We start from the raw sequence: 24085 nt of genomic DNA on the forward strand, positions 1-24085 counted from the left end.
GACACACCCATGTCTCACTGGCTCCGACTCGGTACCAATGTTAGGAAGAAGGCTTCAGAGGTGGAGTCTAGAAAGGCAGCATGGAGCAAGAAGAAAGAGCAGCCTCGTGGCCCCAGAAGCAGGTCCGGTGTTCCTTTGTGTTTCAGGGACATGGGTCTGAGGACTGATCACAGCCATATGTTAACCTTCCCACGTCTTGGTGAACATGGAGACTGCTCAAAAACCACAGTCACGTGATTGAGCCCTTCCCACATCCGTGGCAGGGAGCTGAGCTGTCACACAGAGGCTCACACGCCAACTCTTCTGTGAGCCTGGAACCGGCACCCCGCCGTTCAAAAGCCCTGGATCCTTGGCTCAAAGACATTTCCAAAGTCATAAAATGAGAACAGGCAAGAGCTTTGATCAGACCCTGGGCAGGGGCCTGTGAAATGTGTTTCCTCCTCAGAGCTGTGGCATCTGCGCTCTGTGCCCACTGTCCAGGCAGGATAATTGAGGCTTAGAACAGCTTTGCGACATGTTGGCCGGAGTGGGCCGTTGGGATGAGGACCCACCATGTCAGGACTAGTTTTTGCCTGGTGTATGGGATTCGAGAAAGAGCTCTGTGCCTGGGAGTGTGCAAAGTTAGGACAGACCAAAGCTTGGAGGTACAGGTCAAGAGGGCGGGGTGACAGGATCTGAGTGCTTCCCACTGCTTGGTGACATCCAAACATCAATGCTTGGGTTATACTGGGGTGCTTACCATAAAGACAAAAGGCCAAAACTACACTCAGAACTCTGTGCTTAATAATAAAGTCACAGCCGTTTGGAGCCTGACCTGCAGTAACTTAACATAAGAGCTGCTGAGTTCTTTTTAATTTTTAAGTTACATTTAAGTTAATTTTATTTTGTGTGCTGGTGGGGGCTCATGCCATGGTTGGTGTTCTCTTTTAAGGACTGGGTCACAGGGGCTGAAGACAGCGAAGCTTGGTAGTGGGCACCTAGAGCCACCTTTAAATGCTTTCAGAGAAAATTAATTTGGACTGGAGAGATGGCTCAGCAGGTAGGAGCACTTGCTGTTCTTGCAGAAGACCCGAGTTTGGTTCTCAGGACCCATGTCAGATGGCTCACAACCCCCTGTAACTTTTTTTTTTTTTTTTTTAAAAAGATTTATTTATTACATATATATGAGTACACTGTAGCTGTACAGATGGTTGTGAGCCACCATATGGTTGCTGGGATTTGAACTCAGGACCTTCAGAAGAGCAGTCGGTGCTCTTAACCACTGAGCCATATCTTCAGCACCCTTCTCCTCTGTAACTCTTATTTCTAGATGAGCTAATGTCCTCTTCTGGCCTCTGTGGGCGCCTACTGACATGTGTGCATATGCTTACACAGTCACACACAGATAAATAAAAACAAAACAAATCTTAAGGGCTTTTATTTTTAGCATAGGTGTGCATGCATATATGTGTTCCTGTGTGAGCAGATGCACATAATGTACAGTTGGTCGTGTGTGTGTGTGTGTGTGTGTGTGTGTGTGTGTGTGTGTGTATGCGCGCGCATGCCCGCGCGTCCATGTGAGACTCCAAGTGTCAATCCTTGGGAGCTATCCACCTTGGTTTCTGAGTCAGGTCTCACTGAGACCTGAGGCTTGCACATTTGGTTATAGGCCGGCTGGCTATCTCTGGTCTCCTCCCCTAGTCCTGAGATTGTAGGGCTGTACCACCTTAGCCAGCCTTTTAAATCTAAGATAAAGGGGTGTAAGCTAAGTCCCTCAAGTGCAGGCAGAGAGCCCTTTAGTGACTGAGCAAGTACTTTATTGACTTCCCAGTCCCTGGACTTGATTTCTAATGACCTTACTCAAATGGCAGGTCTCAAGAAAACAACCCCTGTTGTGAAATCTACTACTAAACAAGGGCGTGCGATGCTCACCTGATACAGGGCTTCTCACAGTAAGAACAGTAACTTGTCGCTCCAGGGCCAGCAATCTCCACATGGTGATGCTCTTCCCGGGACCTGGCCTACCCTCTTCTACAGTGTCCTTCAGTAAGTATCTCCCTCGTGTCTCGTGTCCTGGTTAATTCTTTTCCCTTCCACATCACCAACTTTCCCTGTGTCATCTTTCACAGTGTGGCCTATAGTATCAAAACTGCCCCACGATGCCTCTCTTGGCCACTACTTATTCTGGTGTTTGTGGTGCAGGATGGGTGTTTCAGAGAGATCTGAGCGACTCTGGGTCGGTTAGCACCCTACTGTAGCTTTAAAACTGCTGCCTATTGTCAGGACCCAAGCCCAGGGTCGGGGTGGGGGTAGGGGTGGGGAGGCTCCTTTAGGGCTCTGTGGATCAGCCTATGAGAGCAAAGGCTACCTTTCTTCCTTCTGGAAACTGTGGCAGCCACTGTACAGAGGAGGGTCCATGCTCCATTGTGATGGATATCTCCCCCCCCCCCGCCCCACCTCCCACCTCTTCTCAAGCTCTCCACATGCTGCCAATACTCTGATGCCAATGCACCATTTACAAGCCTGATGCTTCTCTAGGATAGATCTCACGGAAACATCCAAGGTGATTAGCCTTTCACGTCTCCGGGGCGCTGAGTCTTCTTATCTCTCATGACTGATCTACAGTTGGTTTCTGTTTGTGAGTGTCCTTTTGATGTTGGTCCAGCCTGACCAACTGGACACTCTGACCCCAGTGTTCCAGGAAGCCCTATGGTCAATCTGAGTTTCACTTTCCTAAGCTGGAGACTTCCATTCTTAGTGAGGTGTTTTAGCTTAGAGTGGGCTGTAAGTCCCTAGTGGGTTTCACACTTACAGTCCCCTCCAACTCTCCCCAGCTCTTCTCTCTTCTGTCATGGAAACACCTTCCTTCACTCCCTTTCTCTGATGCCACCTATAACCATGTCTGCTAACAGTAGATGCAATATCATCCTTAACTTGCTCATTCTGTGGCCTCCTTTTGCATCTCTGGGGATAGCATGGGGACCTCATCGAGGACTGCTAACTTCTTCCTGTGCAGCTTCCTGATTTGACAAAATAAATAATACAGAGTCTGACCAAATGGGCCTTTTCCTGGGAAAGTTCACGCGATATCACTGTCCCTCATTCTCACACTTCCTCTTATAAGGACTGCCAACAGTGACCCCTCATAACCTCCCTCTCCTGTAACTACTTCTTCCTCCTTCTCTTCCTCCTCCTCCTCCTCTTCTTCCTCCTCTTCCTTCTTCTCTTCTTTCTCCTCCTCCCCCCTCACCTCCCCTCTTCCTCCTCCTCCTCCTCCTCCTCCTCCTCCTCCTCCTTCTTCTTCTTCTTCTTCTTCTTCTTCTTCTTCTTCTTCTTCTTCTTCCTGGCTAGAAAGCATGACCACTCGGTCCTGAGACTGTACTGCCAAGAGCAAAGAACCAATGTGGAGGTGATCACCTATCTAGCTCTCTAGGGGGAAAAAGCCATATATACTGTAAAAAAGAAAAGAAAAGAAAAGAATATATATGCATACAGATTGATTTGTTTAAAAAAAAAAAGGTTAAAACAAAACTGAAAGTATTTGAGGGGTGGATTGAGAAATATGAGGCCCCCAGAAAGCTTGAGCGCTTGAGCATATCAGAGAAGACCTGGCAGAGGCACAGAGGTTTGCCTTAAAGGCGATATCACTCGATATCACACACTATCACTGTCCCTCATTCTCATACCCACAATGACGAAAGCTTATTAAAACTCCCGAGGTCAGTACAATACTGTAAAACCAAAATGTATCTTCTGTTCTCTTAAGATCTGTTCCAGATAACATCAACAATAACTGAATTCAGGAACAAAGATTGTGTTCGATCAAGATAATTACTTACTCTTTTTTTTATTATTATTATTTTTCTAAGTCAGCCTAACTTAGAAACTGAAGTCTTAACAAAATCAGTCGCTTAGAAACATGTTTTTTTGCTAAGCGTTGTCTAAATGTTACACAAAAATTGAAACTAAAATCTGTTATTTCATCTTCAAGATGGGTAAAAACTGCCCTGATCAGCCTCCTGATCTCGAAGGCCTAAATCAAGGAGGACAAAAGATACCACCTGTGAGGTCAGGCAGGATGGCAGGGGACCATGAAGCCTCTCTCAGAGGGCCCCACAGCTTTGAAAACACTTGGTTTCATCTTATAAAATCTGTTGGCTTGATAAGAAACACCATGGAGACCCCAGAGGTGAAACTAGCGGGGCCACATCCTGCAAAGTGGAAAATCAGTCACTGGAGATAAAAATGTCCCCCCAATTACATGGTCAGCAAGGCCCTGATTCATCCTAGCAGATGACACAGATGAGGGGAGGAGATTTAAGTCCCTTAGGAGTGATCCATGAAGGACTTCTGCTGATCCTAACAGTCTAGTGAGAAAATGCTTAACTCTTGACAGCCTGAGATACTGAGCAACAAACCACAGCTCCAAACATAATTGGCATTAGAAACAAACCAGGCAGTGGTGGGCATACCTTTCATCCCAGCACTTGGGAGGCAGAGGCAGGCAGATTTCTGAGTTCGGGGTCAGCCTGGTCTACAGAGTGAGTTCCAGGACAGCCAGGGGGCTACGCAGAGAAACCCTGTCTCCAAAAAACAAACAACAAAAAAGAAACAAACGTTTCTCAGCTCCTGACCACAGCTCTCATCCTGACCTGATTAAGCAGAGGGATTTGGTGGTCCTTCAGACCTACAAAGACAGTCACTCAGGTGACCAAATTCAGCCATTTAAGGGGAACCCAAGGCCTCACCAAATAAGTGACCATGGACACCGTAGGCATAGCTTCTGACTTGGAGTTTACCTTATTCCACTTTGGCTCACCCGTGCCCATGTCCCACCAGATCTTTTCTTGACTACCATAAAAATCTTTTCAAGACATTCTGTTCTGTCAAAACTAATTAGTCCAGCTCTGAGTAAAGAGAAACCCAGACCTCTTGCTTCACGTCTCCCCTGTTATTGCTGGAGAGAAATCTCCAGGGCTCACCACACCCATCCTCAGCTCGCCTGAATGCCTGTGATTGAGGCACCTCAGTCCTCCAAACACCAGAGGAGCCCCAGGGTCTCCCGGAGTACACATTATCTGATCATATCTAAGCCTGTCTCCTATGCGGATGGAGTCTCTCCTGCTTTATGGGGGGCATCCAGGAAAAATAAAGCAACCCCCACCATGGCTTCGTGGACTGGTGCCTTCCTTCTTCCTTTTCTGATAGGTGGGGTTTCTCCATCAAGCCTGTCATAGCGCACTGTTCGTCCTCTCACAGCTTGTGTGTCCTTATTTTTCTGGAAAACATCTGGCACCGCCATGGTTGGCCTCCAGTGTCTCCCTAGTAGAACTTCTTACTCTGCTTTGTATTTTTAGTCCCCATCTTACACATGGCTAGTTACATTGTTTCTCCCAGAATTTCTGGAGGAGACAATTCCCGGGCAACTTCTCCAGATGGACTCGGGCTCTCTTGACTCCTACAGTCATTTCGTCCCACTTTGTCTCTTCAGCCCCTGCTTACTTAACCTTCTGTTGTCTTGGTGTCTAAGTTGGGTTTCTATTGCTGTGATAAAACATCATGGCCAAAAGCAAGTTGGGGAGGAAAGGGTCTATCGCATCTTACAGCATGTAAGTCCATCACCAAGGGAAGCCAGGATAGCAATTCAGAGTGGGAATTTGGAGGCAAGAACTGAAACAGAGTCCATGGGGGGTATAGGAGGGGGAAAATCTGGCTTGCTCTCTATGCCTTGGGCAGCCTACTTTCTTATACACTCAAGACCAGCAGCCCATCAGTGGTCCACGATGGGCTGGGCCCCTCTCATGTCAGTCATCAGTCAAAAAATGCCCTGCACACTTTCCCAAGGCCAGTCCTATGGGGGCATTTTCTTTACTAGATTTCTTGGGGCTGGAGAGATGGTTCAGCAGATAAGATCACTGGCTACTCTTCCAGAGGCCCAAGTTCAATTCCCAGCACCCACGTGGTAATCTGTAACTCCAGTTCTACGGGATCTGGCACCCTTGCATAGACATGCAGGCAAAGCACCAACACACATAGAGAAAAAGAAATCTTACCAAAGGAAGAGAAAAAGAAAAAAGAACAAGATTTCTTCTACCCAGATGACGCTAGCATGTGTCAAGTTGACACGAAAACTAGACAGCACAATTATCCTCTTTCAGACTACATGGTATGAAGGCCCAGATCACACTGTCTTGGGCCATTGGCATCCTAGAGTTATCAACAGCTACCATCTGTCACGGCTATTCGTGGTTGTCAGCTTCAGTACAGCTGGAACTAACTGCAACCCAAGTGGCTGGGTAAGCCTGGGAGAGATTCCTTATTTTTCTTAATTCAATCATTTGAAGCAGGAAGATCCACCACCCTATAAATCCAGATCTTTTTGAGGTGGGAGGTTCCATCTTAAAACTGGGCCACGCCTTCCGCTGGCAGCCTAGACAGAGAACACAGAAGAAGGAAGCCCTCTGGTTGTTTTCCTGCTTGTCTTTGCTCTTGCTTCACTGGTTTTAAAGCCTACTTCTTTAGCATCCCCAACACATACTAAAGACTAAAAGAGCTGGGCAGTGGTGGCGCACGCCTTTAATCCCAGCACTTGGGAGGCAGAGGCAGGCAGATTTCTGAGTTTGAGGCCAGCCTGGTCTACAAAGTGAGTTCCAGGACAGACAAGGCGACACAGAGAAACCCTGTCTCAAAAAACCAAAAAAAAAAAAAGCAGAGATGTCCAGCTTCATGGACTCTTGGGCTTTCAGTTAGGGGACAGCTGCTGGCTGGACTAGCTGGAGCAGACTCTGTAAGCCACTCTGAGAACCCCCTTTTACCCAGATAGATTCATTCGGTCTGTTACGCTACTCCAGACCGTTGCTTCTCAGCCCTTCTAATGCTGCGACCCTTTAACACAGTTCCCCAAGTTGTGGTGACACCTCCCGACCATGAGATCATGAGATTATTTCATTGCTACTTCATAGCTGTAATTTGGCTACTGTTATGAATCTAACGTAATATCTGATATGCAGGCTATCTGATATGTGACCCCTGTGAAAGGTTCATGCATTCCCCAGGTTGAGGACCTCTGCTCTTGGGAATCCTGACTAAGATTCCGCCTCAGCGATGCCAACCATTAGCAGTACCTTCACCCCTGAAGATCTCTCCATCTCCAGAGGGTGGTTCCACAGTCCAGTCTTCCACTTCTTACAATAGCCATTCTCTGCCCTCTCGGGAATGCACCTGGAGAATTTTATACCTTACTGTCTCTGCTAGTTAGTTTTCTACTTGCTGTGTTAGAATACCTGACCCCCCACCCCCCCNCCCCCCACCCCCCAAAAAAAAACCACAGTAAGGAAGGAACAGTTTATTTGGCTCACAGTTTGGAAACACAGTCCATCGTGGCAAAAAATCCGTGGGTAGGAGCTTGGCTTGACTGGCCACAGCGCATCCATGGTTAAGAAGCAGAAGGAGCTTGCAATCCCACCAGCAATGGAGGAGTGTTCCTCTTTCTCCACATCCTCGCCAGCATCTGCTGTCACCTGAGTTTTTAATCTTAGCCATTCTGACTGGAGTGAGATGGTATCTCAGGGTTGTTTTGATTTGCATGTCCCTGATGATTAAGGATGTTGAACATTTTTTCAGGTGTTTCTTAGCCATTCGGTATTCCTCAGTTGAGAATTCTTTGTTTAGCTCTGTACCCCATTTTTAATGGGGTTATTTGAATTTCTCAGGTCCAGCTTCCTGAGCTCTTTGTACATATTGGATATTAGTCCTCTATCAGATTTAGGATTGGTAAGAATCCTTTCCCAATCTGTTGGTGGCCCTTTTGTCTTGTTGACAGTGTCTTTTGCCTTACAGAAGCTTTGCAATTTTATGAGGTCCCATTTGTCAATTCTTGATTTTACAGCACAAGCCATTGCTGTTCTGTTTAGAAATTTTTTCCCTGTGCCCATATCTTTGAGGCTTTTCCCCACTTTCTCCTCTATCAATTTCAGTGTCTCTGGTTTTATGTGGAGGTCTTTGATCCACTTAGACTTGAGCTTTGTACAAGGAGATAAGAATGGATCAATTCTCATTCTTCTACATGATAACCGCCAGTTGTGCCAGCACCATTTGTTGAAAATGCTGTCTTTTTTCCACTGGATGGTTTTAGCTCCCTTGTCAAAGATCAAGTGACCATAGGTGTGTGGATTCATTTCTGGATCTTCAATTCTATTCCATTGATCTACCTGTCTGTCGCTGTACCAGTACCATGCAGCTTGTAAAAGCACTCTGGAAATCAGTCTGGCGGTTCCTCAGAAAATTGGACATAGTACTACTGGAGGATGCAGCAATACCTCTTCTGGGCATATACCCAGAAGATCTTCCAACTGGTAATAAGGACACATCCTCCACTATGTTCATAGCAGCCTTATTTATAATAGCCAGAAGCTGGAAAGAACCCAGATGTCCCTCAATAGAGGAATGGATACAGAAANTGTGGTACATTTACACAATGGAGTACTACTCAGCTATTAAAAACAATGAATTTATGAAATTCTTGGGCAAATGGATGAATCTGGAGGATATCATCCTTAGTGAGGNAACCCAATCACAAAAGAAGTCACTAGATATGCACTCACTGATAAGCGGATATTAGCCCAGAAACTTAGAATACCCAAGATACATTATGCAAAACACAAGAAAACCAAGAAGGATGACCATCCTGCCTGGAAGAGGTTATAACTGATTTCTACCACCCTGCTTTTCCCTGTTCTTTCTCCTTTTCTCTCTCTTCTCTTCTCTTTCTTTTTATTTCTAAAAAAAAAAAAAATTCAGACATGCAGAAAACATTTGCTATTTATCCATCTTTTCAATTCCGCAGCTGTTGACATTTTCCTCAACTTGTTCTATGTCTTTGGTGCCAACATTTTCTAAAGGGAATCGCAATCATCCCAAAATTTCCTTTAAAAGGAAAAAAAAAAAAAACACTTGAAGGCAGATAGTCAACTCTGCTATACTGCATGATGGTGAAAGCTGGTGGACTTTCAATAAATAGTCACTGAATGGAAATATCTCAGGGCTTCCCATGATAACCGTATGCAGTAGGTGCTGTCAGGAGAGGAAACTGAGGCATGGGAGAGGAAGCCAGGTCAGAGAAGGTCTCTAGGGGCAGCCCCTGCACTCTCTTGGTCTGCTTGCCCTGTCTCTAACAGCCACTGCTAGGATCACCTGAGGGAGGATGGAGACTCAGGCTGCCAGGAAAGTGGGTCAGACCTCTGGAAAGTCAAGTGCTCCCACGAAGCTGCGGCCCTTCTGCCCTGCCCTGCCCTGGGGTGGAGGCAGAGTGCTCTTTCCCAGACGGCTGACCTTTGGGGTTTGTTATGAATAGAGATTCTTTCTGGGGAATGTGATGGCTGATGGCAGGAGCCTGTGTCCCCAGACTTAACACCCAGGAATGTGGACAGGCATTTCCAGCCGCTACCCCAGAGACTAGAAGCTGGCTCTCTCAACTGCCCTGGTTCTAAGCAGCTCTAGTGGACATCCGGCTGCTGGGGAGGAGGTCTGGTGCCATCTGTCCTCAGCTGGAAGGCTGAGGTTCAGGGTAAAGTGGCCTCTAACACCAAAGAGACCTAAGCTCCATCTCTGCCTTCCCTGCTGTGTGGCTGCACAGGCACCAGCCTGGGAAAACCACTGTTTTCATACCATTCGAAACCAATGAATGAATGAATGAATGAATGAATGAATAAATAGATAGATAGATAGATAAATAAATAAATAAATAAATAAATAAATAAATAAATAAATAAATGCCTGACAGGGCAAGGTAACCAGGCACCTACAATAACCTCCATTTTCATGTTGCTGCAGATGGGGCCCAGGATACCACCTGGGGGAAAACTGCTTTGTCCTGGAGCCTCCATTCTAACTCCTTTATTTGCTATTGGCTGCTTTTCTGCAGTAGACGGGATCCATTTCCTAGCTGTGGTCCCTCTATGATTCCCCTTAGCCTCCCTCTGCCTCTTCTTCCATCCATGCAGTCACACTCTTGGTATCTCTCTCCCCCTTAGCATGTATAATTCCTATTCTCTCCTGTGCTGTCCAAGGCCTCCTCTGTGCTAATGTCATGGGACCAGTGACAGTGGGTAGCTTCCTGAGTGAAGGGCTTTCCAAGAGAGCAGGGGCACCTGAACTGATTCCCCCACCAAAAGCCAGGTGTGCTGTTGAGTAATTGTAATCCAAGTACCAGAGAGGCAGAGACAATCAGGTCTCTGGCCTTTGTTGGACAACTGGTCTAGTCTACTTGTGATTTCTAGACCAGTGAGAGAATCTGTCTCGGGGATGGAGAGATGACTCAGTGGGTAAGAGCACTGACTGCTCTTCCAGAGGTCCTGAGTTCAATTCCCAGCAACTACAAGGTGACTCACAACCATCTGTAATGGGATTTGATGCCCTTTTCTGGTGTGCATGAAGATAGCTACAATGTACTTATAAAAATAAATCTAAAAAAGAAAAAAGAAAGAAAGGAGAAAGTGATGTAATTCGAGAGAGAGAGAGAGAGAGAGAGAGAGAGAGAGAGAGAGAGAGAGAGAGAGCCTATCTCAGAAAGCAAAAGTAGACCCTAACTGAGGAATGACACCAGAAATTGACCTCTGACCACCACATATGCACCCCTCCCTGCCCCCCAAACCCTCACATACAGAATAGTTGCTGCATGTTTGGCATGTGCCAGGCACTGTGCTGGTCTCCTGTGAAGTCTCAACTATAGGCATGCACATTTTGATGGAACTGAGGCACATAACTGTTAAGTAACTCATCCAAAGATGCACTTCAAAGAAAGGCTGGATTCCAGACTAGATAGATTCAAGACAGTATCAACCTCCAGATCTGGAACACTCTTTTAACAAGCTCCATCCAGCAGAGTACATACAAGTCACTGGCTCCAGGCAGGCTCCCAGTGCCCATCCAAGGAATCTCAGTTAAATCAGATGCCAGGAATCTGAGGACAGCAAGAGGGGGCAGATGCTGCCTGAGCATCCCTGGACCAGAGGAAGCCACTTCCATGCTATTTCTAGACCACAGGTGATGTTGCTCTTCATGCTTTGATAGTCGTGATAATAAGGACAGCCTTGACTCCTGTTTACAGAATCACAGAGCACTGTGCTGCAGCAGCAAGCCTGTTCGTTCTGTCTGCATGAATCCTCACAACAGCCCCCCCCTCCATCATCAGCATACACAAGCAAAGGATGCTCTGATCCTGGCCTCCTCCCACTGCTGGTACCCAACCACTGTAGGAGCTGGGACTCAGTGGGAGGGAGGTTCACTTCCGGGACCCCAGCAGGCTCAAGCCTCACACAGTACACACTGATTTGGATGAAGTGGGGCACGGAGTGAGTGATTTTGGTTTAGGGAGGTGGGCTATCACCAGGAGCTCTCTTAAGCCTCTATTTGCACAAACTTGGTTCTTCTCCCTGTCCCCCATTTTCAATGCGCTTTCCCTCCAGGCCACCTGAGTGGTCCATATCTTGCCACATGTGGACTCTACTCAGGATTCTCCACACACCTCGGCTCTGCACACCAGGGTGTGTCACTTCACGAAGGGGCCAGCACCCAGCAGAAAATTGACTTACCCCTTTGCCCTCCCACAAGTGGGGTACCCCACCATCTTTAATGTGCTCTTGTCCCAAGATCCTTCTCGGGTGGGGCTGGGAGCTCTGGAGAACTCTCAGGCTTGAGGCTTGCTGTACAATTTGACGCCGTGTTCACATTTGAGGAAAGTGGTGTGTGGCTCAGCGGTTGAGAGGGGAAGCACTGGACGTGTTCCTGAGCTTACCTCAGCTCCGTCATCAGCAGCTGTGGGGCACATGGGCTGGCCTTCCCGAGCCTTAGTTTACCTCATCAATGAAAGCCCTGTCCCAGATCTGTAATCCTCACATCAAACCCACTTGGAAACCTGCACTGAGAGGAGTGATGTGGTGTGATCAAGGTGATGGAGTGAATGACAGGCCACGGCCAGGTCTGTCTTACTCCTTTCATTCAGGAGTAAGACAGACCTGGCTGTGGCCTGACTCTGGAGGCAGTTGGATCTAGGCGGTGCTTGTTGGCCCTTTCCCTCCCTCAGTGTTGAGAGTGGACCCCAGGTCCTTGTACTGCCAGGCAAGTGTCCCACTACTGAGCCACACCCCCTTCCCCCAAGTCTTTACAGGCAATGAGCCTCTAAGGTTTGAGTATCCAGTGCTCTACTAACTTAGCCATCTCCCCAGGCTCATGGATTCAGTTGTATCTGCCTGATCCCCACTAGGTTTGTGATGGGGGTGATGTCAAGGGTGCCCCCCAGGTCTGACCTATACCTCCTGGGATGCCTTGGGTAGCACAAGGTGTCTGAGCCACTGGGCAGCACGTCTTCAACTTTTTCAAGGGAAAGAAGGCCCCTTGGAGGGAATGGGGTGGAAGGAAGTCCCCGGGGCTCCATATCATTAGCATCACCAACTCCAGAGAAAACATACCATTACTGGAAACCTAGCCGGGCAGAGTGGGTGGAAGTGGCCATGTCAGAGGAAACCACACAAGGCCTGCCAAACCTCGGGGGGCTGGCTCATTGGGGTGTTTACGGAAATGCTGGCCCTGAGGTCGCCCAGCTGCTGGGCTGGGATCCCCTGGGTATCCTCAGGACCCCAAGTGCCAGCTTGGCAGGAACCATCAAAGGCTTCAGCTGAGCCCTGTTTACCTTCATAGCCAGCCTGGGAGAGGATAGTGAGAGCCGAATGAGTGGACAGGGGGACAGCATCCCTCTAGATCCTCTGTGGGTATCCTGCTGCAATGGTTGAACAGAGGGACCAGGCCCTTACTAGATCCTCAGGAGACACACACAAGAGGTGACTCTGGAGGCAAAGGGATCAGATTCCAACTGTGTCTCCACTGACCGTCTAACTCTATTAGGCTAATGCAACTTTTCAGTGCCTCAGTTTCCCCACCTCTGGATTGGGGACAGTGGTAAAAGTACCTTTTATGGACATATCAACATAATTAAATGATTTAATACTTAAGGTTGCCCAGAACCACCCATGTCTCATATTAAGGACCCTAAAGTCTTTGCTGTTGAAATAGGCTTGGAATTATGCAGAAACTGAAGTTATGAGTATAAATCAGACTTAGATCCCATCTGGGGAGCTTCCGTGTTATGCAGAGGCATTGTATGTATACTTTAGAGGCCATTACCTGTCCCCAGTCACAATAGCAGTTGGCTAGGGCACTATTTGCCTTTTCAGTCTCTGGAGGAGCAGGAATAAACTGACTCCGTTGGGTCTACTCATTGCTCTTTTGGGGGGTCCTGTCTAGATCAGCCCACATCCATGGTTTTCATCTGGCTCTGGAATGAACAGACAGACACATGTCACTTCTGAGCCCTGAGCATGCTGTAGGCCTGAACCTTCTAGTTAGGGGCTCCTGGTCCAGGGTCTTCTCAGCCTCTACACAGAGGAGGGGTCAGTTGTTTGCATACAGCATTCAGGGAAGGGTACACATGCCACAGTTAACTTTTGTGCAATGTTTGCACCCTGCCCACAGCACCCGCAGCCGCTTTCTCAGGGAATGGGGTGGCAGTTCAACTGAGACCTGACCTTAAAGCCTGCATATGTTCCAGGAGAAACTCCTAACCTCCCAGACTCTAAGAACCCACAGAGCTGGACCCAGCTACCCTGGCTGTCTCCACACAGGAGAGATCAACAGGAACAAACACTAGTGTGTGACTTCTGTCTCTGGACCTCTGTCTGCCTTCCTGAGCATAAGGGTGTGGGACTCTTGTGAGTAGGGCTTCTCCGGGCTGGGGCATAGCTCAGTTGGTATCGCGCTTGTCTAGCAAATACGAAGCCATGGGTTCAATTCCCAGCACTTGAAAGGTGAGACAGGGCAGACCAGAAGTTCAAGGTCATCCTCAGCTACACAGCAAACGTGAGACCAGCCTAGGCTATGTGGGGACTGTCTCAGAAAAAAAAACAAGACACACTCCTTCAGAAGGTCTTAGGGGTGGCTCCATTTAGGACCCCTTTCCCTGTTACATCTCAAACCATTTTAAACATTGAGAGTTTCAGGGGGGGCTGTGTTCTGAGTGGAGAGTCTGGAGAGCTACCCTGGAGGCAGCCATGAGTGAGAAAATGGATCTCCCATCCCCCAACCAGGGACCCCAAGGCCCAAGCTGATGACTGGACAGTGAGTCAGCTACCCCATGACCAGAGCCCTCAGAGGCAGCTACTGACCAAGCCCTGCCCTCCCCCAGCCATTGCTCCCTCAGCGTAGCAGGGATGGGAACAATTATCTCCAGCCAGGCCACAGGTTCACATGGTCCTCGGTTTGCTGACCACATATGACTCAGGAGCCAGAAGAGTCTTCGGAGGCTAAAAAGGCAACCAAGATGTCAAAAGATGTCATCAATGGGGACTGGGCCTCACAGAGTTACCTGACATCACGTAGGCGGGGACGGGAGTGGGGGTCTGACACCTGCCAGAGAAAGTTTTCTACCTCTGCAAGCTGCCAGCCACACAGTGTTCCCAAGAGCTTGGCATCATTGCCACCCCAGCTACCAACATGCTCCCCAGTTGACACTTACCTGCACAGTTGCAGCTCCCCCCAGGTCCCCTCCCCCATCATCGCTCCATCCAGATTCAATCCCACCACCTCCAGGCCTCACTTCCTCCTGTCCCTGCTCAGCTCACCCTGCTGACACCTACACTTGCTTCCAAATTCAGTGTCATGTTCTCCAAGGCAGGCTCAGGCCTCCCTGTCTTCCTCCTCAGCATTCCCTACTATGTGGGAATCGTGTCTGCTGGTCTCTGTCCCCTGACCCCATGGGCTCCCTGTGGACAGGGACCTGGATTTTCCTTCTTCTTTAACAACAAGGCATGGCAGGTACAGTCAGGGTTTGTAGAATAAATACATCAAAGATAGATGGATCGATGGATTTATGGGTGGATGAATATACAAATAGATGGACAGATGGGTCAGACAGATGGACTTAAGTGGAAGAATGGGCAGATGAGTGGTGTAGTAGACAGATGGTGGCACCTGTAGGGACCAAGCAGAGAAGTGTTTCCTTGGAGCTGGGGTCTTCTGACCAAGGCAGGAGTTCTCAGGTGGGACAGGAATAACCTACCCCCCTAGTTTGGTCCCTGATCAACTGGTCCCAGCTTAGCAAACTATCCTGAATTCCTCCAAGCCCCTCTCTGGGTCAGAGATTTCCCTCTGGAAATAAGTGGTTTCCAGGCATATAAAAAAAAAAAACATAGACCTCTGGGGCTAGGGGTGCTGGAAAACAAGGAATTACTTCTCACCCACTTTATGAATAAGGAAACTGAGGCCAAGAAAGTCAAAGGATTTGCCCAAAGGTGCACAGAGATGAATCCAGGATTGGAGCCTGGCTTCTTCAGTTCACTGATATATGTAATTCTGTAATTTTTCGTTTCTTTAAAAACACAGAAATATAAGAACATGCTTCCATTTTAATCCCAGGTGTAGGGATCTATGGCTGCTTCAGACAGCCTGCGGCAGCTGATTGTGATTTGCCTCATGCTCTAGAAGAATCGTGATTCTGCCAGTTGCAGATAGTTTCTATGGTTGTGTGACATTTGGAATTCTGGGTACTTTTCAGAGGGTATATAAATACTAGGGCCTAATGGGGTTAGCGATTGGTGGGTGTTGGGGGGGGTGTTGGTTGTGGTTTGTTAGTAGACGTGCTTAAAAAGAGACAAAAGGAAATAAATTACATTCCAGGATATTCTCTCTCTCTCTCTCTCTCTCTCTCTCTCTCTCTCTCTCTCTCTCTCTCTCTCTCCCTCCCTCCCCTCCAGTGATAGAGGGTGAAACTGGGAGGAGGGTACAGGGTGGGAAAGGAAGACCCCCACAAAGTAGCAAAGACTGGCTAGACACTGACTCATTTAGACACTTGCATACTAGGCTTTCCCCAGCATGCCTTGAATAAGTCCTTGTACACATTTCCAAAGCCCTCCCATGTGCCACCGTAACCCTCAGCTCGCCAGCAGCTACACACTTGGTATCATCCTCTTGCTATCCCCTTGCTCTGGAACCCCAGCTCACACGGGCATATGTGCTATGCTAGCTGTGTGCCCCCGTGATCACCACATTCCAGCCTTCCTGTGAGCGAATGTCACTTCCCACTAGCTCCCTGACAGCTCAACCTTCCACCAACTGGTAAACCGTCCAAGTCCACAGCTATCCCCAGGGACCTGTCACACAGCACCTGGGACCTCAGGGCCAGGATGTTTGAATTCCTGCATAGCCTGCAGAACATGTGGAAGGAAAGCTACAGAGGGTCCCAACCTGTCCCTCCTACCATGGCAGAGGCAGGGTGGCGGGAGGCATCCATTTTGGAGATGCAACCTCCAGTTGAGGGGTGGGAGCCCTTGCCCCTTTCTGTGATCCACATGACATTGCTTAAGATGCAGGAAAAACTCAGCATCAAAGGGTCAAACAGAATGTGCTGTGAATAACAGGAGATTCTGTGAACAAATCAACAAGCTTGAGTTCAAAAGAATTCATCAAAACAAGACCAAATTAATAGCAGACACACAGGCTGACCAGAGGTTCAACATAGAGACAGGGCTGGAATGTGTGTCTCAGGGCAGAGCACTTACCCACATCCCTGGGTTCCATCCCTAGCAGCTCCTCCCCCAACCAGGTAAAAGAAAAATAAACAGCAAAATGGTAGTAATAACCTGGACCCAGAGGTTACATAATTTAAGGCCACCGTGAGCCAGTGAGGTAGTTGTGCACCCGAAGAACCTAAAACCTGGGGAAACAAGCAATTTTTAGGGAAGTATAAGGAACCTAAAGAGGGCATCAGGACTCTATGGGTACTGAATGCAAGCTTGAGGACCTGAATTTGCATCCCCAAGTCTCATATAAAAATGCTGAATCTGGCAGTACACACCTGTAATGCCAGAACTGGAAGGCAGAGACAGGAGGATCCTGGCCTAGCGAAGCATCAACTGTATGTTCAGAGAGAGACCCTGTCTCAAAACAAAAGGTGGAGAGCCACAGAGGAGGAAACTCAACCTTGACCTGCGGCCTCCTCACCTGTAACCCCTGCTGCGCAAGTCTGCTCTCGTGCACACAGACGCACAAACATGACATGCCAAAAGATCAGTCCAAGGACTAGTGGAGAATTGAAATTGAGGCATTATATTCCCAGATCCGATGGCAGTCAAGACCTTCCCAGCCCCAAATCAGCAGCCCCAGGGCTCTGATGGTAAATCCCTGCTGAACTGCAGCAGACAGTCCTTAGGTTGTGCAGGTTACAAGGGAGACGGGGAAGGAGAGGGGAACCTGTCAAGTGAGCTATTTGATAAATGTCCGTTGTTACAAGAGCTAGATAAAGCAGCCCATGAAAGAACGTTACAGGCCCATTTCATTTACGAACAGATGGAGACACTAAATAAAATACTGGCTGAATCCAGCAAGGTTAAAATAATCACATTCCCTCGCTATCAGGAAGTTTATCCCAGAGAAAACATCAACCACAGAGAACTCGCCAGCATATCTGCCTCAGAGGATCAAGGGAGGAAAATCGCCCAGTGTTCATGACGCCTGGAGCAGACACGGCTCTTGGACGAGGTCCTCGGTCTTCAGGGAAAAGAATAACTTTAATCTCACAGAGCTTTTCATAACCAAAAGCTGCATCTATGTCCTGAAGGGCCCGGAAAAGGCGAGCAGACACTGCTGCTGTGGTCTGAGGCCTGGAGCCAGACAGCAAGGCCAGTGAAGATGCCGTTCTTGCCGGGGAGAGACAAGGTTAGACAAATCAACAGGCAGGGATTCCGTGTGGGATAGCAATGAGTGGGACTGAGCATGACTTCCAGGTGTGCGGTCACCACCACCACCAACAACAACAAAATGGTGTTTCTACATCAGCAGTAACTAACCAGGAATACTCAAGCTCATGTCAGCTCAAATAGGAGGGTCTATGGGACTATATACATATGTACATATTAAAAACAGTGGCTACATTGATATAATTAATATATATGGACATATCATTGCCCCCTTAATTATGTAAGTTAAATCTATAAGGAGCATCCAGGACACATATGTAGCTCTAGGCATCATAAGGGATCCATCCTCTCCTTTTTGTCTATGAGTCAGGGTCTCTCTGTATAACTCAAGCTAAACTTAAACTCATTATCTTCCTGCCTCAGCCTTAAAGGCACAGGGATGACATGCACGCTTGCCCTTGCCTGGCTCCAATCTCCTTCTTTTTTGCCTCCCTCTGTACGTGAGACCTATCTTCAAGGTACCTCCATGGTACAAGGCAACCATGAACATCACCATCCCACCTTTGACCAGAAGCAGAGGAAGAAAGGAGTGTCCAAGTGACAAAAAGGAAGGCCTTCCCTTTAGGGACCAGTCCCAGAATTTGCACCCAGTGCTTTTGTGTAACTCGCAACAGGAAGCTAGCCACACGGCCTTGCCTGGCTGCCAAGCTGAGCGCATCACTGTCTTACACAAACTCAGGTCTTGGAGATGGTGGCTGTTATCAGCGTGGAAGTTGTGCAGGTCTGTCTGAGACACGGAAAGCGTATGGAGTCTCTGTGCGACCACGGAGTGGATGAGCACCCAAGACAGGTGTCAAGCCTGGCTCAGAGTTGACTGTATACCAGCAGCCATCCACGCCCACCCCGGTGTGCCAGCCACAAAGCCCAGCGGTGTCTCACTCCACACCTGCCTGATTCAGGTCTTGTGTGACATACCTCTGCCCCTGCTACCTAACCAAATGGCTGCAGTCTGCCTTTCCAGTCTCACTGGTGTCATGCCTATGTGTGGCATAGCCTAGTCTCCATAAGCATAGGAAGGACCAAGCTGGGAGCTACAGAAAGCAAGGACCCAAGATGGCCACATCACTTCTCCCTCAGGCCCTCAGGTCATATAGACTTATTTTCTAGATATTTGTCTTCTACCCACAGTGTAGGCATAGTCTGTGTGTGACTCGGAGGGAGCATATAGCCTCCAAGTTTGTTTTCTTTTTTTTTTTTTTTTTTTTAAGATTTTTTTTTTTATTATATGTAAGTACACTGTAGCTGTCTTCAGACACTCCAGAAGAGGGAGTCAGATCTTGTTACGGATGGTTGTGAGCCACCATGTGGTTGCTGGGATTTGAACTCAGGACCTTCAGAAGAGCAGTCAGGTGCTCTTACCCGCTGAGCCATCTCGCCAGCCCCGTTTGTTTTCTTTTGAGATAGGATCTTGCTTTGTAGCCCAGGCTAGCCCCCTGTGATCTGGGCTCACAGGTGTTGCACTGTAACTGGTGGAAGTGTTGGGAGCCACAGCCTTCTCTAAGCACCTCAGACCCTGTCTCTTTCTTTCCTTCTCCTCCTCTCCCTCCTCCTCTCCCTCCCCCTCTTCCTCCCCCTCCCCCTCCTCCCCCTCCTCCTCCTCTTCTAGTAGGATCTCCTGTAGCCATTCTAGACTCAAATTCTCTGTGTAGCTAAGGACAACCTTGAGATTCTGGTATTCCAGCTCCACCTCCCAAGTGCTGGGATTGCAGGCTTGCACCACCACAACCAGTTTATTGTGCAATGCTGCGGAACTGAGGGACTTGAGTGTACCAGGCACACACTCTACCAACTGAGCTGTAACCTGTATGTAACTGTGTGTGTGGTATAACACAGGCTTTTCTTCCCTCACCCAAGTTCCTGAAATAATGACTCTGAGAAGGAATTTAGCCAGGCCTAAAGCTTTGGGTTGGTCCCACTAGCTCACAAATCAATTAACCTATTTATTCTATTCTATGAATACCACAGTTTCAGGCATACATCATCGTTCAGGGTGAATCTCTTCCTGCTTGATTCTATCCCAGAATCACCCTCCAGGATGTCCCGCCTTCTATTTCCTGCCTCAGCTCATTGGCCAATCAGCCTTTTATTGGCAGATGATACTTCTACATAGAACATAGCAAATTATCTCCACACCCTGATCTTTAAATCCCATGTCCTTCTACCCAACATCCATTGATAGGACCTTAGGGACATCCCCTGTACCCAATGGATACAGTTGGTGATGTGAATCCTGTGTTTTATTCTCTGCATATTCCTGCCCAGTCCAGTGCCCAGGAAACAACATGCCCACTAGACACCTTCTGTACTGAGAGTTTGCCAGGCTACTATGTTAGGTCCCTCCTCCGGACATTTGATCATGCTGTTCCCTCTGGAACATTCTACCGGAGAGCCTTGTTAGCTTTCAGAATTGGCATCTCCCTCAGAAGTTGTATCCCACCCTTAGTCTGAACAAGGGAGGGGGTTCTTACACTTTTCATTGCTATCCCCATACCCCAGGCTCTGGTCCCTAGGTCTGTGCTGTGTCTCCAGTCCTGCAGAGCCCCTCAGAGCTGGTAGAATCCAACAAAGACCTTTAGCTCAATCAGATCAGCAGAGTCCAGCAAGTGCCAGCACACAGTAGGCTCAGTCTGCTTAGGCTTGGCCACACTAGGCCACCTTCAGAGCCCAGGAGGATAGGGAGGCTCTTGGTCGCTAAGAGCAGACAGGCCGCCAGGGAAGCTCTGCTCTGGGTCACACCCACCTCTGGGTGGCTGCCAGTCTCCCTGCCAGAAACCACAGGCTGGGTTTGGGCTGCCCAGAGCTTGAGCTTCAGGGCTCAGGACGCCGTGGGTCAGATCTGCAAAGCATTTGCCAGATGCTCCTGATCTCCAGAGGACCCTGGGCTAGGACAGGGGCCTTGGCGAGGCTGCAGCTGCTGTGGCAGTGGCTTGGGATGGAGGTCTTTCTTGCTGGGAACTGAGGAGCTGAGAGGCTCCTGTCAGGCTCCTGTCCTAAACTCTTGGCACTTGCGGTGGCTTGGGCTTCACACACTGTCAGACGCTTTCTTGGTGGCCTCCACGGCCTCAGGTAACTGGGCTGATTCCTGGGACTATGGAGGGAGGTGTAAGAAGTATAAATGCGTGTGTGTGTGTGTGTGTGTGTGTGTGTGTGTGTGTGTACACATGTGTGTCTGTCTGTCTGTCTTTTTTGCTCTCTCTGTATGCACCTAGAAGGAACCTCATTCCCTCTAGAACATAAAAAAAGACTTGGGTCTTGCTTCCCAGGTTTGAAGCTGGCTTCACAAGGGACACAGTGACATGAGGAGCAACCCACTGATCCATCTTCTGGCCATTTCCTTCTTCTGCCTCCTCTCAATGGTAAGGCATCCTGGTCTTGAACGACAGCAGAATTCTGGGTGGTGGGACAGATATGTGGTCACAACTTAGAACTCTCGGAAAGACCCTATACTGGATACAGTCTGGTCTCTGTGCCCAGGCTTGCTTCCCTCTCTGGGCATGCAAGTTCTGCTGTGTGACCTCAGACAAGTGTCGTCCCCTTTCTGAGCCTCCGCCTCAGTTGAATGGATACAATGTTCCTGAGGCTTCTGGGGAGACCACTGAGGAGAACTGCTCCATAGAAGATAGCACAAGTCCTGGACCTAGATAAGTGTCTAAAAGAGGACAGTGGGACCCTCCAGTGTAGTTCTGAACCAGGACAGAGGTGAATGCTGGGGTCTGATGGCAAAGTACAGTCCATGAGGGTACAGCATGCTGGCCCTCAGGCAGTCAGTGACCTCTGGCCCTGGTCAGAGGGAGCAGGAGACATCTCTGTGGTAAATGTCCTTGTCACTTGGTTCACATTGGTCATCTTGTAATTGGCTTGTGCCTCATGTTTACAACAGTCTTATAAGAAATTGTCCTGTTTTGGTCAAAGGAGACTCAGAGAGGGTAAGCAATGTGCCCAAAGCCACACAGCAAAGAAAAAGAACAATAGAAGAGTTGCATGGTGGAGCCCGGGGCAGACATAGGTGTCTCTCCACCCTAACCTGGGCAATACCTCACACTAAATGTTAACTTCCCAATAACATGGAGTTAAGGCCTGGAGCCAATGCAGCATGGGTATAAACATCTCCCTCCCTGGGACCAACTGGCTTCCAGTCTTGGAAGGTGTTGGGCAGAACATGGTGCTGGAGTGGGTAGCTTGGGTAGTCTCCTGGTCCCCGGGAGGGTAGGGTTCTGAAAGGACGCGAGGCCGTCGTCCTTCCCAAGGGAGGGAATTCGGGGTCTTCCAGGCAGGCTTCGGGCTCCAGGCTCTGGAATGGGGCAGGAGCAGGGAACCTGGAAACAGCGAAGCGATGTTGATCAGGGTCTGACAGCGACCAGAGACAGTCTGGGGAGACCAAGGCAAATGAGACAGCTTGACTATGGGGACAGGATGGCTAGCAAAGGGAGGAGAGGAGGGAGACCAGAGGGGCTGCTGCTTCCACGGGCTAAGCAAGAGCACCTGCCCTGCCTAGTCACTGTCCTTGAACTGAGGTACTAACGGAGTCCCTGGGGGACAACAGGCTCGAGAGTTAAGTTTGGGCTCTCGCTTCCCACCAACCAGGATTCTCATCCTGTCCCATGGCTTTCCAGATATTTACTACTTGATTTTGACCTGCTTTGTCCTTATTGTTTTGGAGTTTATTCTGAAACAATGTATCACTCTGTAGCCCAGGCTGGCCTGGAACTCACTATGTAACTCAGGCTAACTTCAAAATTCTTCTGCCTCAGTCTCCCAAGGGTTATTCTATCCTCTATAAGTCAGACACGCAGCCCATACCTCGCAGGAAAGGGGATAAAGGAAAAGCTTGTGCACACGGCACTCAGCGTAAGGGTGTCATTAGTGGCTCTTCCTGGAGCCAGGACCTGAAGAAACCAGAAACTACCGAGAGCCTGCAGCAGGCCTCGGGCTCAATAGAGGGCTTGTTTTGTGCTTAGGCAGTTCTTCTCGGCCAAGGGAGTCAGACCCCTGCTCTGAAAGTCTGCCTCTTTCTTCTCAAGACAAGTGCAAGTGAGTTACCCAAGAATGTCTTATATTCCATGTTAAGATTACACAGAAGGCTTGGAGAGGTGACAGTGCATGCTCATGGCAAGCTCCCAGAAGCTGCTGGTCCAGGAACCCTCTGGAACCTAAAATTCTGCAGGGCACCCTGCCTTAGGTGGGACTCACTCACTCACTCACTCACTCACTCACTCACTCACTGGCCAGGAACAAGCAGCAACTCTGGGGCGACCCCTGCTGGCCAGAGTGAGAACTGCAGCCCATGGAAAGCAGGGTTTTTTTGGGGGGGGGGAGGGGGGAAGACCTCTGGGTCCAGGGGAGGGCAGGATGGGGGCGGCAGTAAACAGATCACTCTTTCTTTGATCCCATCAAGAGGTCTGGGGTCTTTAGTTTTCTTTTCCTAAATCCTCCATATAAGGCCTCCATATAAGATTGATCATTCACTGGTGGGGTAGGCAGTCTGGAACATCTTGAGTGGTATCTTCCACTTGGTGCCCACTCTCTCGGGTCCTCATGACTTCTGGTACTTCATTTGTCTATTTATGTCCCGGGTGGGAGGCACAGTTGTAGCACTGGGGTGAAACCCTGCGATGAATGGGTACCGAGCCCCTGGCTCAGTTTTTGCCTCTTTCAGAAGTGTCTGGGGTCGAGAGTCCACATCAGTGAGATAGGCGTGGCATGGCTCCCAGATCCGACTATGAGCATTCACTCCCCCCACCCCCATGTGGAGTCAATTTTCCCATTTGTGCAAGGTGCTGGGGGAATGGAGTGAAGTGGTATGGGGGTGGAGAGCTGGTTTGGGCTGGGCCAGAGGGGCTGTGGATCTAGATGGTTCTTAGAAGCTTCTAGACAGCTTATTAAATAGATCACAGGTCCTGCCTCTGTGACTTCTAGTTTTGTGAGTCCCAGAGGAGGCCTGGGAATCTGTATTACCCTTTCCTGGCTAATCTGATTGTGCACTTAAGGCCAGGATGCATGGTGGGCTGTGTCAAGACCAGGAAATGACATGTTCTGTCTGACTTCTTAAGTCTGAGGGGTAAGAACACACCTTCACTTCGTATCACTCTCAGGCTTTTGTACCTGCCCTCCAAGCGCGCGTAGCCAAGATGGCCACCGGAGTTAGCCACGTTCGGGAAGGCAAGGAGATTGCTTGGTGGGGTAAAATGCTCGCGGTGCAAGTCTGAGGGCATGAGATCGTGCCCCAGCACCCGTGTGTAGCTAGCAGCTGTGCACAGTGGGACACATCTGTACCCCCAGAGTGGAGTGGCCAGCAATGGGCA

The 24085-nt window shown here is 48.9% G+C and overlaps 1 protein-coding gene across 2 annotated transcripts in view; it reads left to right on the plus strand.

Moving 5' to 3' along the window:
- Window positions 1–1944: 1944 nt before the first annotated feature.
- The window catches only part of Ccn5 (cellular communication network factor 5), a 31081-nt gene continuing 8940 nt past the window's right edge, over window positions 1945–24085 (plus strand). The window contains exons 1-2 of one of the 2 annotated variants that reach the window (XM_029536829.1): window positions 1945–2025; window positions 21047–21139. In XM_029536829.1, the coding sequence (XP_029392689.1) occupies window positions 21080–21139 (60 nt within the window). In that variant the 5' untranslated portion in view covers window positions 1945–2025; window positions 21047–21079. Of the gene's footprint in view, window positions 2026–20573; window positions 20850–21046; window positions 21140–24085 lie in introns of those variants that run through there. The other variant, XM_021194902.1, reaches the window with a different exon arrangement.

Source organism: Mus pahari, chromosome 3, assembly GCF_900095145.1.
Source record: "Mus pahari chromosome 3, PAHARI_EIJ_v1.1, whole genome shotgun sequence".
Lineage (NCBI taxonomy): Eukaryota > Metazoa > Chordata > Mammalia > Rodentia > Muridae > Mus > Mus pahari.